At 38.7% G+C, this 13,737-nt stretch overlaps 1 protein-coding gene across 1 annotated transcript in view; it reads left to right on the top strand.

Annotated features, from left to right (window-relative positions):
• Positions 1-13,737, top strand: part of KCNH7 (potassium voltage-gated channel subfamily H member 7) — a 587,186-nt gene that overhangs the window by 490,443 nt on the left and 83,006 nt on the right. The window contains exon 8 of the mRNA XM_066346115.1: positions 8,463-8,888. Within this exon, the coding sequence (XP_066202212.1) occupies positions 8,463-8,888 (426 nt within the window). The remainder of the gene's footprint in view (positions 1-8,462; positions 8,889-13,737) is intronic.

The raw sequence follows: 13,737 nt of genomic DNA, 5'->3' as shown, positions 1-13,737 counted from the left end.
TTCACTGACACTGGACTGGCTGTGACTGCTTTGGCCAATAAATTATGGCAGAAGTGATGCTGTGCTAGTTCCAGAGCTTGACTTTTAAAGGACTGGATGTTTTCATTTCTTTCTTGGAAGTACTGAGTATCCATATAAGATATTTTACTACCTTACTAAAGAGACCATATGGAGAAGTCCCATATAATGTATAACATATATTTATATATTACATACTGATATAATATATGCAAAGAGTATATGGAACTTCATTTTTAGTTCTCTTGGAAAATCTTAAAAATTCCTGTATCTTGGTAAAAACTTTAAAATACAGAGAGAGAGAGAGAGAGAGAAGGAGGAAAAGAGATATATATAGAGAGAGACCTAGTCATTTCAGCATTGTGAGCGAGCCCAGCCTTCCAACTATCCCCAAGATGTTTCTAGACACGTGAGTGAAGCTTCATGGATTCTCCACACAAGCTCAGCCACTAACCAAGTATCACTGAGTGACCCTAGTAGATACTGTGTGGAGCAGAAAAATGGCCCAGCTGAAATCTGCTTAAATTTCTGGTCTATGATATTATGAATACTAAAATAACTATTGTTTTAAGCCATTGTGTTTCAGCTCAGTTTGTTAGAAGAAAAAGATAACTGAAACAACTAATGCTATCGATGTCCAGTTAGTGTTCCACTTTTACCAATTGGTTTATAGATGTTTTGGTTTAATAAAATTAATTTTAGAAAATGACCTACCTTGCCTGACCTGCAGTGGTGCAGTGGATAGAGAATCAACCTGGAATGCTGGCTCACCAGTTCAAAACCCCAGCTTGCCTGGTTAAGGCACATGTGAGAAGCAACTACTATGAGTTGATGCTTCCTACTCCTCCTCCCCTTTTTCTCTCTCTGTCCTTGCACTAAAAATCAATAAATAAAATCTTTAAAAATAAATAAATAAAAATAAAAGTAAATATCAATCTTTAAAAAAATAAAAAAATTAACTTATGCAAATATTTCCCACTTAGCTACTTTTATAGAAATTATAGGATATGATATGGTTGCTTTACACAAATAAGTGATTTGGGCAAAGATTACTATCCCCATCAATTATATGAAAAGAAACTGAAATCCAAAGAAATTAAATGAGTTACCATAAAAACCACATCCAGAATTCAAACTCACATCTTCAGATTTAAAATGTGGGGCTCTTTCCTTTATGCCAATCTTGGTTGAACCTTCAGATATTTATATTGCCATGATCGGTTCTAATAAGACTCATTATTGGAACTGTAAATAGACAAATGTTTCTCTACTCCTCATCCTTATGTTCTGAGAGGCATTTCTTTCTCAAATATATTCTTCCTCTCCCTCTCTTTCCCCTGGTCCTGAGCACAGGCTTTTCTTGCCTCTCTTGCATTTTTCCTTCTTAGTCCCAAAGTCCTAATTGAACTCTAAACCTCTGGTTCACCCCTTTTTGGTTTCGCCTTCATTCTATCGCCAGATACATTTATCTAAACTAAACTCGGCCATCTTGACTTCTCTGTCTAAGTAACTTTCAAAAATTCTCAAGCTAATGATCATGGAAAGAATGTACTCAATGGGCCATGAGTTCTCCTGGAAAATCTTCAAAATTCCTGTATGTTGATGAAAAGTTAAAACAATGTAATAATTTTCTGAATCGAGCCTGACCAGGTGGTGGCAAAGTGGATAGAGTGTCGGACTGGGACCCAGAGGACCCAGATTTGAAACACTGAGGTCACTGGCTTGAATGTGAGCTCATCCAGCTTGAGCGTGGGCTCATCAGCTTGAGTGTGGAGTCATTGGCTTGAGCATGGGATCATAGACATGATCCCATCCATGGTTACTGGTTTGAAGCCCAAGGTCATTGGCTTGAGCCTAAGGTTGCTGGTTTGAGTGTGGGATCATAGACATGACCCCTGGTCACTGGCTTGAGCCAAAAGGTCACTGGCTTGAAGCCTAAGGTCGCTGGCTTGAGCCCAATGTCACTGGCTTGAACAAGTGGTCACTTGCTCTACTGCAGCACCCCGGTCAAGGCACATATAAGAAAGCAATCAATGAACAACTAAGGAGCTGCAACAAAGAATTGATGCTTCTCATCTCTCTTCTTTCCTCTCTGTCTGTCCCTATCTGTACCTCTCTCTCTGCCTCTGTCACCAAAAAATTAATTAATTAATAATTCTGAATTGATAAAAATAATCACTTAATAGAGTACAGGGGGTCTTTAGGTTGTGACAGTCTCGACATAGGATGTTTTGAGTTTACAGTGCTCACTCCTATAAAATCTTTAAAAAATTGAGATGTGAGTGTTTCAGTTTACAATGTTAGCATCATACTTACAGATTACGGGGCAACCTAGTTTGGTTGCATGCAGCAGAAGAATACGCAGTAATGCGGCAAGTGAGTGAGGGTGTTGCCATCCCCTGTACACTTACCCATGCCAATTTGGACCGTTAAAAGCACAGGTGTTCTTTTTGTGTTAGGTTAGGGCAGAGGTCGGGAACCTATGGCTCGTGAGACAGATGTGGCTCATTTGATGGCTGCATCTGGCTCGCAGACAAATCTTTAATAAAAAAAAATAACATTAAAAATAGAAAACATTCATTTCCTACCGCTCATGTTCATGGTTGCAGGTGGCTGGAGCCAATCACAGCTGTGCTCTGGGACAACACCAAATTTTTATTGGATTATGTGTAATGTACACAGGTCATTGTATGGCTCTCATGGAATTACATTTTAAAATATGTGGCGTTCATGACTCTCTCAGCCAAAAAGGTTCCCTACCCCTGGGTTAGGGTGTGTTTTGACTTGCACCAAAATTTGGGTTACATCACTATCATAGAAATGAAACTGTGTCACAACACAAGGACCTCCTGTACTGCATCTGACCTGACCCCAGACCCTAGGACTGTTTTTGGATATACAGTGAGACCTTGTGACGCTAAAGCATGCTATATAAGTAAAAGTTTTTGAAGTCATTTGGCTGGTAAAATTCATGCAAGGACTAAATGATTATATAAAAATGGAACAACCATGCAGAAATTGAAAGAATTTGTGCCATAACTTATAGTCCCATACTAACTCCTAAAAATGCATTGTAAAACATTTCATTGTTGCATAAACCAAATATCAGTGGTTTGGTATCAATTGATATAGTGGAAAAAACAAATGAACTACCTTTCTGGACCAAGTTCCAAAAATAATTTGATTAGATAATTACTTAATGCTCCAAAGCAAAATTGAAATTTTTGTGTGTGTGTATTTTTCTGAAGTCGGAAACGGGGAGGCAGTCAGACAGACTCCTGCATGCGCCCGACCGGGATCCACCCGGCATGCCCACCGGGGGTGATGCTCTGCCCATCTGGGGTGCTGCTCTGTTGTATCCAGAGCCATTCTAGCACCTGAAGCAGAGGCCATAGAGCCATCCTCAGTGCCCGGGCCATCTTTGCTCCGATGGAGCCTTGGCTGCGGGAGGGGAAGAGAGAGACAAAGAGGAAGGAGAGGGGGAGGGGTGGAGAAGCAGATGGGTGCCTCTCCTGTGTGCCTTGGCTGGGAATCGAACCCGGGACTCCTGCATGCCAGACCGACACTCTACCACTGAGCCAACCAGCCAGGGCCAGCAAAATTGAAATTTAAGTAAACAAAAACTTTTGAACAGCATCAAATAATACCACTTAAATTGGCTTTAAACACCTAGTAGGAATAAAATCTGAATTAAGAATTAGATTAGAGGCCCTGGCCGGTTGGCTCAGCGGTAGAGTGTCGGCCTGATTTGCGGGAGTCCCGGGTTTGATTCCTGGCCAGGGCACACAGGAGAGGCGCCTATCTGCTTCTCCACCCCTCCCCCTCTCCTTCCTCTCTGTCTCTCTCTTCCCCTCTCGCAGCCGAGGCTCCATTGGAGCAAAGATGGCCTGGACGCTGGGGATGGCTCTGTGGCCTCTGCCTCAGGCGCTAGAATGGCTCTGGATGCAACAGAGCAACGCCCCAGAGGGGCAGAGCATTGCCCCCTGGTGGGCGTGCCGGGTGGATCCCAGTTGGGCGCAAGCGGGAGTCTGTCTGCCTCCCCGTTTCCAGCTTCGGAAAAATGAAAAAAAAAAAAAAAGAATTAGATTAGATTATCCTAAAATAGTAAGAAAAGTTTTGAAGTTTGTATTACTATTTTGATAACATACTTTTACAAAAAGACATTGAGGCTTAGAACAGAGAAAAATATTTTACTTATTAGATCAAACCACACACAATAGTCAAAGAACAATCAGATATGTCAAATATTAAACTAATAATTATAGTTTTGCAAATATTTTTATAATATATTCATTGATATTTTTTTTGCCATTGTATTAGTTTCCTAGCACTGCCATAACAAAATATCACAAAATGGGGTCTTAAAACAATGCAAGTTATTCTTTCACAATTCTGAGGCCTGGGAGTTCCAAAGTCAGGGTTCCCCCTGGAGGATCGCAGGGGACTCTGTTCCATGCTTCTCCTCTAGGTTCTGGTGGCTGCCAACAATCCTTGGTGGTCCCTGGCCTGCAGCTGGATCTGCCTCGATTGTCACATGGCATTCTCCCTGCAGGCCTTTGTATCTCTGCACCCAAATTCCTCTCTGTGTGTGAGCACACTAGTTACTTCATCAAGGCCCACTGCAAAGCACTGACTTCATATATACTTGATTACATCTAAATAAGACCCAATTGTAAATAAGGTTGCATTCATAGGTACTAGAAATTAGGGCTTCAGTTTATCTTTTGGGAGGCACAATTCAGTCCACAACAGTTTTGTCAAGAGGTATAAGTGTAAGAGTTTTAATATAGGTTTTCTTTTGTACATATTTACCTAACATGAAAATAAAAATATTATAAATCAGTGGTTCTCAACCCTTCTAATGCCGTGACCCCGCAATACAGTTCCTCATGTTGTGGTGACCCCAAACCAAAAAATAATTTTGGTGGCTACTTTATAACTGTAATTTTGCTACAGTTATGATTCGGAATGTAAATACCTGATATGCATTATGTATTTTCCAATGGCTTTAGGCGACCCCACCAGGGTCGCAACCCACAGGTTGAGAACTGCTGTTATAAATAATCATTGGGGTTCTGCAGTAAGTATCTTAGCCTTAAAAAGAGTTTATATCTTACTCAAGTGTGAAAGACCTTAACCTAAAAGAGGAAGTCTGAAATCCCTACCATGCTACGTTAGATCTTCCACAGCCTGTCACTGTTCTTCTCCACTACCTTCCTCTGTCACTGTTTTCCTTGCAATTATCCATCAGCATTTTAAGCAGTTTATAATTCCTCAACACACAACATGTTATTTCTTGCTTTCCTGCCTTTGTTCATTCTGTTACCTCCAGATGTAATACTCTTTACTTTCCAATTTTTGCACATGTGACATGGAAAAAGTTCCATCCACAGTTTTTACTTCTCAAGGGAAGCTCCAGAGTGCTATATGTAGTCCAACTTCTGCTAAGACAAGTATTTAGATTGCCCCATGTGGGAGGTGGTATCAGAAGCAGGTCACTGAAGAAGGAAGCAGGCTCTGAGAAATCTTCCTGTCTTTAAAAATGACTGTTTTTGTTCTCTTTGAATAACTACATACCCTTTTTTAGGAGAGAAATTTGTGAATTTAGGGATTTGAGAAGATTTCAGCAGCTCAAAATTTTAGTCACATCTTGCCAGAGTACACTGTGTGCATAGAGGAATCTAATGAGAGAAAGAACTGGAAAGAGGGAGTGAGTCTATATTTTAGATGACTTTGAGAGCCAAAATAAGATTTTGGATTTTACTTTCTATATTCTGAGTAGTCCCTGATTTTTTGAGAAAGGGGCATTACATAATGCCACCATAAGAGATGAGCCATTCTCTCCAGACCAAAATATCATGCTCAGGTTTTCTGTACTAAGCATAACAAAATAAGAGTTCTATCAGTCTATACTTATCAATTAATATATTATTCAGACATATTATTTTTGAATCTTGGAAGTCAGATATCGCTAGAACTATAGATATAGATATAAATCTTAGATTCTGAGAATTGTTAGTGTTTTATAAATAATGAAATCACTTTATTTTCCAAATTTCTTTTTTAGTAATAATTAATTTCTGTTACTTCTCATAATAGCTTAAAGCCCTGTTTCCCCCATATACTGGTAATTAAAATAGTCTCTGAACTGAAAACATGGTTAGATTATCATATTTTTCAAACCTAGTTAAATTGCTTTAGCTACTATCTAAAAAGAGCTTTGCCCATTTTAACTGAACTTTTTTTGTTATATTTAAAAGTCATGTTGTACCTCATTTAAAGTTGTTATTTAACTTCTCAAGTTTTTTTTTTTTTTTAATAATAGGAATGGTAACTTCTTATATGTGGGGAGGGAAAGGTGTTAAGTATGACAATAAAAATAAACTTGAAATTTGAAATTTGCCTGAGATAGTTTATGTTATAATTAAGTTAAAACCTACATGGATAGAATAATGCTCTTGACTAACTAATGGGGTTTCCTGAGAGTCATACTGCAAAGCTGATAATGTATAAGGTCTACCAGAAAGTTCTGTTCATTTTTGGAATAAAACAAAATACAATTTTTTTTACCGCCAATAAACTTTATTAAATAATATAATTGCCATTATTATTAATGATTTCTTGCCAGTGTGAGGGCAATTTGTATATCCCATTTTTGAAAAATGTTTTATCTTTTGATGCAAAAAATTGAACCAGTGCTTGTTTGATATCTTCTTCATTTTTGAATTTTTTGCCCTTCAAAAAATTTTGTAAGGACAAAAACAAGTGATAGTTGGAGGGCGCTAAGTCCGGGGAATATGATGGATGCAACAGACATGCTTCTGTAGCATTTCTTCCTTGTTGAAATTTATAAAAATTACAGTGGTGTAAATGAACTTTATCAGTAGCCATGGGTACACTATCGCTTCACACATAAGACTAACGTGAATCAACTTTGTGTTAGTTAATTTGCTACATCAGTATGTATACATTAAGTGATAAAAATAGAGAGGCACACATGCGCCAAATAAACATGTGCTTACGTGTCGAAACTTGTTGTGATAGAAACGAACAGAACTTTCTGGTAGACCTTATATTAACTGCATTTAGAAGAATCTAGTCTAAGAAAATTTACTTAGTGAAATTAACTTTGAAACAAGGCCATTACATATATGTGGAATATTCATAATATAAAGTTATAACCCATCAATCCCTTAAAAATGTCTCTATGTGCCATTTGTGGAGGCATCAAAATTTTAAATTCTTTAAAACGCATATATTAAGGCTGCTTGCATTTACAGGGTACCTAGGTAACTTATTTGTTTTGACCTTTGTTTGAAAGTTGGTTTAAATCACATACTCATGAAATTTTCTACTGGGTAGGGTCACAATTCAAGTTTAACTCACATTTTTTTCAGATAAATGAAGATTCTAAAGATGAGCTATTTTAGTCTACTCAGGGCCTTATTAAGTAAACTAAATCTTAAAGTTTAAGTACTCCTTGGTACTTAAGAATCCTGGCCCTGGCCGGTTGGCTCAGTGGTAAAGCGTTGGCCTGGTGTGCAGGAGTCCCGGGTTCAATTCCCGGTCAGGGCACACAGGAGAAGCACCCATCTGCTTCTCCACCCCTCCCCCTCTCCTTCCTCTCTGTCTCTCTCTTCCCCTCCCACAGCCAAGGCTCCACTGGAGCAAGGTTGGCCCGGGCGCTAAGGATGGCTTTGTGGCCTGTGCCTCAGTTGCTAGAATGGCTCTGATTGCAACAGAGCAGCGCCCCAAATGGGCAGAGCATCACCCCCTGGTGGGCATGCCCAGTGGATCCTGTTCGGGCACATGTGGGAGTCTGTCTGACTGCCTCCCCATTTCCAACTTCAGAAAAATACAAAAAAAAAAAAAAAAAAAAAAAAAAGAATCCTGCAACATTTTCAGGTTACTACTCTGAATATCTCCTTGCACCATTCTCTCGTCACGATCTCTAAGCATGATAGAGAAGTTCCAGTGAAAGTGTATTTGTCCCAGACTATAAACATCATCATAGATCCAAGAAGACTACTTCTATTGATTGTAGCCAGTCCTTTATTAGGTTTGAAAACTCAATTACTCATGTGTCAAACTGACTTCGTGATTTTCTAAAAACAGCTATGTATTTTTATTTCTGGCTAGTAGTATATTCCAAAGGAACTTGTAACCATTACTCAGTATCTTAGTGACAATATTCATTATTTTTTAGTGAAAATTATATTTATCAAAAACCCCAGTGAGGTTTTCTGGAGTCAAATATACTAGTGGGGGTTTGTATGGGTTTCTTCAAACACATATGTTTTTCATACATACTTCACAATTTATGAATTCAGTTACATAATCCTTTCTAATGGATTTTACAGTATAACTACCTTAATATTTATATAAGTTTGGAGAAAAAACAGTGGCATTTTTATGTACTGTGTGTTTTCCTCTCCTATATCCAGGTTCTCTCCTTAGGAGCAGACGTCCTGCCAGAATATAAGCTGCAGACGCCGCGCATCAACAAGTTTACAATATTGCACTACAGCCCTTTCAAAGCCGTCTGGGACTGGCTCATCTTACTGCTGGTCATATACACTGCTATTTTCACGCCCTACTCTGCAGCCTTTCTCCTCAACGACCGAGAAGAACAGAAAAGACGAGAATGTGGTTATTCTTGTAGCCCTCTGAATGTGGTAGACTTGATTGTGGATATTATGTTTATCATAGATATTCTAATAAACTTCAGAACAACATACGTAAATCAGAACGAGGAAGTGGTAAGTGATCCTGCCAAAATAGCAATACACTACTTCAAGGGCTGGTTCCTGATCGACATGGTTGCAGCAATTCCTTTCGACTTGCTGATTTTTGGATCTGGTTCTGATGAGGTAAGAGCTGCTTAAGAATCTTATTTTCTGAAAGATAGCTGTTATAAAAGTGCATCTATTTTAACTGCAAAAAATAAAACTAGTTGTTTTACAAACTTTCTATATCTCACAGATGGATTTTATTTCAACTGAAAATGCTATAAAATGAAATGAGTTCATTTTGCCATTGCAAATAATTCACAATTCTTTTTATTTTTGCTAAGAGATACTAAAGATTGTTTTTCTTTTAACCAAAAATTAAACTTTAAAACAAAGTTTTGACCCTGGTCGGTAGCTAAGTGGATAGAGCAGGGGTCCCCAAACTATGGCCCATGGGCTGTATGCGGCCCCCTGAGGCCATTTATCTGGCCCCTGCCGCACTTCTGAAAGGGACACCTCTTTCACTGATGGTCAGTGAGCGTCACTCACGTACAGTACAACTTCCAGTGACGCAGGATGCATGTGTTATGGCTCCGGAAGCGCGTCATATCACTTGTTATGGCTAGTAGTGACAAATATGGGACTGGACATTGACCATCTCATTAGCCAAAAGCAGGCCCATAGTTCCCATTGAAATACTGGTCAGTTTGTTGATTTAAATTTACTTGTTCTTTATTTTAAATATTGTATTTGTTCCCGTTTTGTTTTTTTACTTTAAAATAAGATATGTGCAGTGTGCATAGGGATTTGTTCATAGTTTTTTTTATAGTCTGGCTTCCAATGGTCTGAGGGACAGTGAACTGGCCCCCTGTGTAAAAAGTTTGGGGACCCCTGGTATAGAACATTGGTCTGCATATGGACGTCCCAGGTTTGATTCCTGGTCAGGACACATAGGAGAAGTGACCATCTGCTTCTCTCCCCCTCCTTCTCACCATCCTCCCCCTTCCTCCCTTCTCTCCCTCTCCTGCTACCACAGCCAGTGGCCTCAATGCTGAGGAGAGCTCAGTTGGTCAGAGCGAGTCAGTGTCAGGCTCTTGAAATAGCTCCATTGATTGGAGCATCAGCCCAAGAAAGGGGTTGCCAGGTGGATCCTGGTCATGGTATATGGGGAAGTCTTCCTCAGTATCTCCCCTCCTGTCACCTTTAAAAAGAAAGTTTAATAGCATATAGCACATTTCCAGCATGTAAAATAAATATATATTAATTCATGGGTGTAAAATGGTCAAAGATGAAGATATCTCTTTCTTTCTTCACTCAAAATTGTGGTTTGAGACAGCAGAGATTTGTATTATGTTTAAATTGTGGAAGAAACATCTTATGAACTATCTTGTTCAAAACTTCTCTCTTTAATAGTATCTAGGTTGGAAAGTACTTCTGTGTTCCCAATCCTTGTAATTTTGAATCAATGCTCTGACTGAGCTAATCATCCAGGACCACTAGTTGAACTTTTAGTGCTAGATACTCCTAATTTTTAAACTAAAGGGCAAGAAAGTGAAATACTACTTTATCTACAGTTATCTTTATGAATTTCTTGCGATGAGTGAACCATGTTATTATACCAAATAAGTTCTTATTGATAAACAATAGAGTAAAACCTTACTTTTTCAAATTTTAAAACATATATGCCAACAGCAAATTAAATTTTAGCTTAGTAAAATCAACAAAATAAGAGTGTTAGGTGGCCCTGGCCAGTTGGCTCAGTGGTAGAACCTTGGCCTGACGTGTGGATGTCCCAGGTTTGATTCCCGGTCAGGGCACACAAGAGAAGTACCCATCTTCTTCTCCACCCTTCCCTCTCTCCTTTCTCTCTAATTCTCTCTTCCCTTTCTGCAGCCAAGGTTCCATTGGAGCAAAGTTGGCCTGGGTGTTGAAGATGGCTCTGTGGCCTCTTCCTCAGGCACTAGAATGGCTTTGGCAATGTCACAGATGGGCAAGCATCGCCCCCTGGTGGGCATGCCAGGAGGATCCCGGCAGGGCGCATGCAGGAGTCTGTCTCTCTGCCTCCCTGCTTCTTACTTCAGAAATAAATAAATGTGTTAGGAATTTACTGATGATATTTAATCAATAGCAGTCAAACCAGTGAGTATTTGCTTATGCTGATTACAACCATTAAGGTAGAATTTCTAGGATGCAGCACTTGATTAGTTTAATTTCAGTTGCTCTATCATTTGAAAATAATAAAATTTATTAAAAATATCTAATTCAGAAAATCACTATTTTAAATAAGCCTTCTACTGAGCTGACACAGAAGAATATTTATGTGATTCACTAATTAGTATAGGATGTAATAATAGTCTTGGGGGAAAATGATGTCTCATTGCCTTTCTCATATAGAGTTAAGGAAAAGATGAAGTTTGCCTCAGGGAAAATAGAGACCATTCTCCACTTCTATATGATTTCACAGATTTCTCCATGTTCCCAAAACCACTCCTCACTCTTAAATGTGTGAGATGACATGGAAAAGATTCTGCCTTTGCAGTTAGCCAGACCTGGCCTTGATCCTTCTCTGTGTCATTCACTTACTGTATTTTGGCAAGGTGTCTAACTCATTTATGACCTTATTTATTTTCTGTGAAATGGTAATAGATAAAGTCTTGCAATTAAAAAAAATAAAGCCGCAAAATACAAAGAGGCTAACCTGGTACCAGGTATATAGTAACTGCTCATTTGCCAAAGGTTTCTTCTCTTTTCCTTTGTATCCCTTCCGATTAAAGTCTCTGTTTTTTAATGAAGTTTTGCATTCAAAACTTACATATTACTGCATTAAACCATAAATACCTTAACTACTCATTTATTCAAAAAATACCTCATGTGCTGCTTAACTACTGGGACACGATCTTAGAAATGCCTGGTTAGGCTACTTCCTCACTGTGTGAACATCACAGAGTGCACTTACACAAACCTGGATGTTGTAGCCTGTACACACCTATGTGGTGTAGCCTGTTGCTCCTAGGCTACAAACCCACACAGCACTTTACTGTACAAAACAACATGAAATTAAACAAAGCACAAGAGAAAATGATGCATTAAAGAGACACAGTAAACACGAGATGTATGAGACTGCTGTCAGGGTAACCCGGCATTCTATTTTACAGCACACTGTTTTTTAAATAACTGTTAAAGTATACTCTAAAACAGGGGTCTCAAACTCGCGGCCTGCGGGCCGCATGCGGCCCGCTGAACAATTTTGTGCGGCCCGCAGACTAATCCACGAAGTTCAAAATATTTTGGATAAAATTAAGTAAGCCTAGGGGCCTACTTGTATTTTTCATTTCTCTAGCATCCTAGCTAGATATTAGCTTAGTTAACAGCAGTTGTGATGCGAACTACAGTTTCTGGTCGTTTTGTAACACTGAGTAAACTGCATATACGATTGTGCTTGTTGTACTGATTTTTTTTTTGTTTTCAACTGCAGTGAGAAAAGTGTTGCGTAACAGTTGCCTTTTGTAGACCTAGTGCGGCCCGCCGAATGGCTGTGATCTTGCTCTGCGGCCCACATGCTGAGTTGAGTTTGAGATCCCTGCTCTAAAATAATGAAAAAAGTAGGGTATAGGAAATACACAAACAAGTAATGTAGTTGTTTATTATGATTTTCAAATATTATGTACTGTATGTAATTGGATATGTTATACTTTTATACAACTGGCAGCATAGTAAGTTTGTTTACACCAGTGTCTTCACAAACACGTGAGTATGCATTGCACTAAGGTGATACCACAGTTATGCATCACTAAGTGACAAGAATTTTTCAGTTTCATTATGATATAATGGGACCACCATCGTATATGTGGTCCTTGTTAACTGAAATGTCATTTTGCAATACATATGACTGAATTTATTGACTATCTGATATTTTGAAAAATTATTTGCTTAGATGCAGCTAGAAATCCTGAAGAAATGGAAGTAGAAAGAGATTATTCTGATGACAATTGTCAGCTTGCAAAGCATAGGATCATGGGGTACACGGTAAGGGGAAGGATGTTGACATCAAGAATAGCAAGTAGGTGGTGGGGCTGGCAGGGACACAAGGGAATCAGATGTTGGGCTGTATTCACTGTTAAAGGTTAACAATAAGATCAGTGATGGACTGGACCACTTTATACATTTTTCAGGAGTGACAATAAAGATACTTTTATATACAAACTATATTATATAACTATAATCAGGCTATTCAGTACATAGTAATATTTTGTAATAAAAGTTTTCCAAAAATATATAATATGCCCTATAATAAGAATATTAAAGATAGTCAGCATCCTTTTCTTGTTTTTGGCAAAACCACAATGCTTCCAGAGAAGTTTTGGAACTTTCATCCAGTGGTGGGATTCAAATAATTTAACAAACAGTTCTCTGTCCTAATGACTGTTTTAAGTATAAAAAAAATGATATACCAAAAGGTAGTTTACTTTATTGCATTTAACACTTAAATAAGAACAATAAAAGAGGTACATAATACTAGATTATAAGAAAGAGTTTAAAAATATTAGTGAAAAAGATACCTGACAAAAAACAAAACTGTTATTTAAGATATTTCCATATTGCCTCTTGATTGGCATCCTCGAAATTTTTTTACCTATAGACAGAATAAACATTACTACAGGAGCTTAGAATGCACTGTTGTGCAGCCTGACCAGGCAGTGGCGCAGTGCATAGAACGTAGGACTGGGACGCAGAGGAATCAGGTTCAAAATTCTGAAGTCCCCAACTTGAGTGCAGGCTCATCTGGTTTGAGCAAGGCTCACCAGTTTGAGCCCAAGGTCGCTGGCTTGAGCAAGGGGTCACTTGGTCTGCTGTAGCCACCCGGTCAAGCCATATATGAGAAAGCAATCATTGAACAACTAAGGTGCCAACAAAGAATTGATACTTCTCATCTCTCTCCGTTCCTGTCTGTCTGTCCCTATCTGTTCCTCTCTCTATCTCTGTCACAAAT

The sequence above is a fragment of the Saccopteryx leptura genome, chromosome 7 (assembly GCF_036850995.1).
Source record: "Saccopteryx leptura isolate mSacLep1 chromosome 7, mSacLep1_pri_phased_curated, whole genome shotgun sequence".
Lineage (NCBI taxonomy): Eukaryota > Metazoa > Chordata > Mammalia > Chiroptera > Emballonuridae > Saccopteryx > Saccopteryx leptura.
The sequence above is the reverse complement of the archived record's forward strand: the minus strand, read 5'-3'. Positions and strand labels throughout refer to the sequence as shown.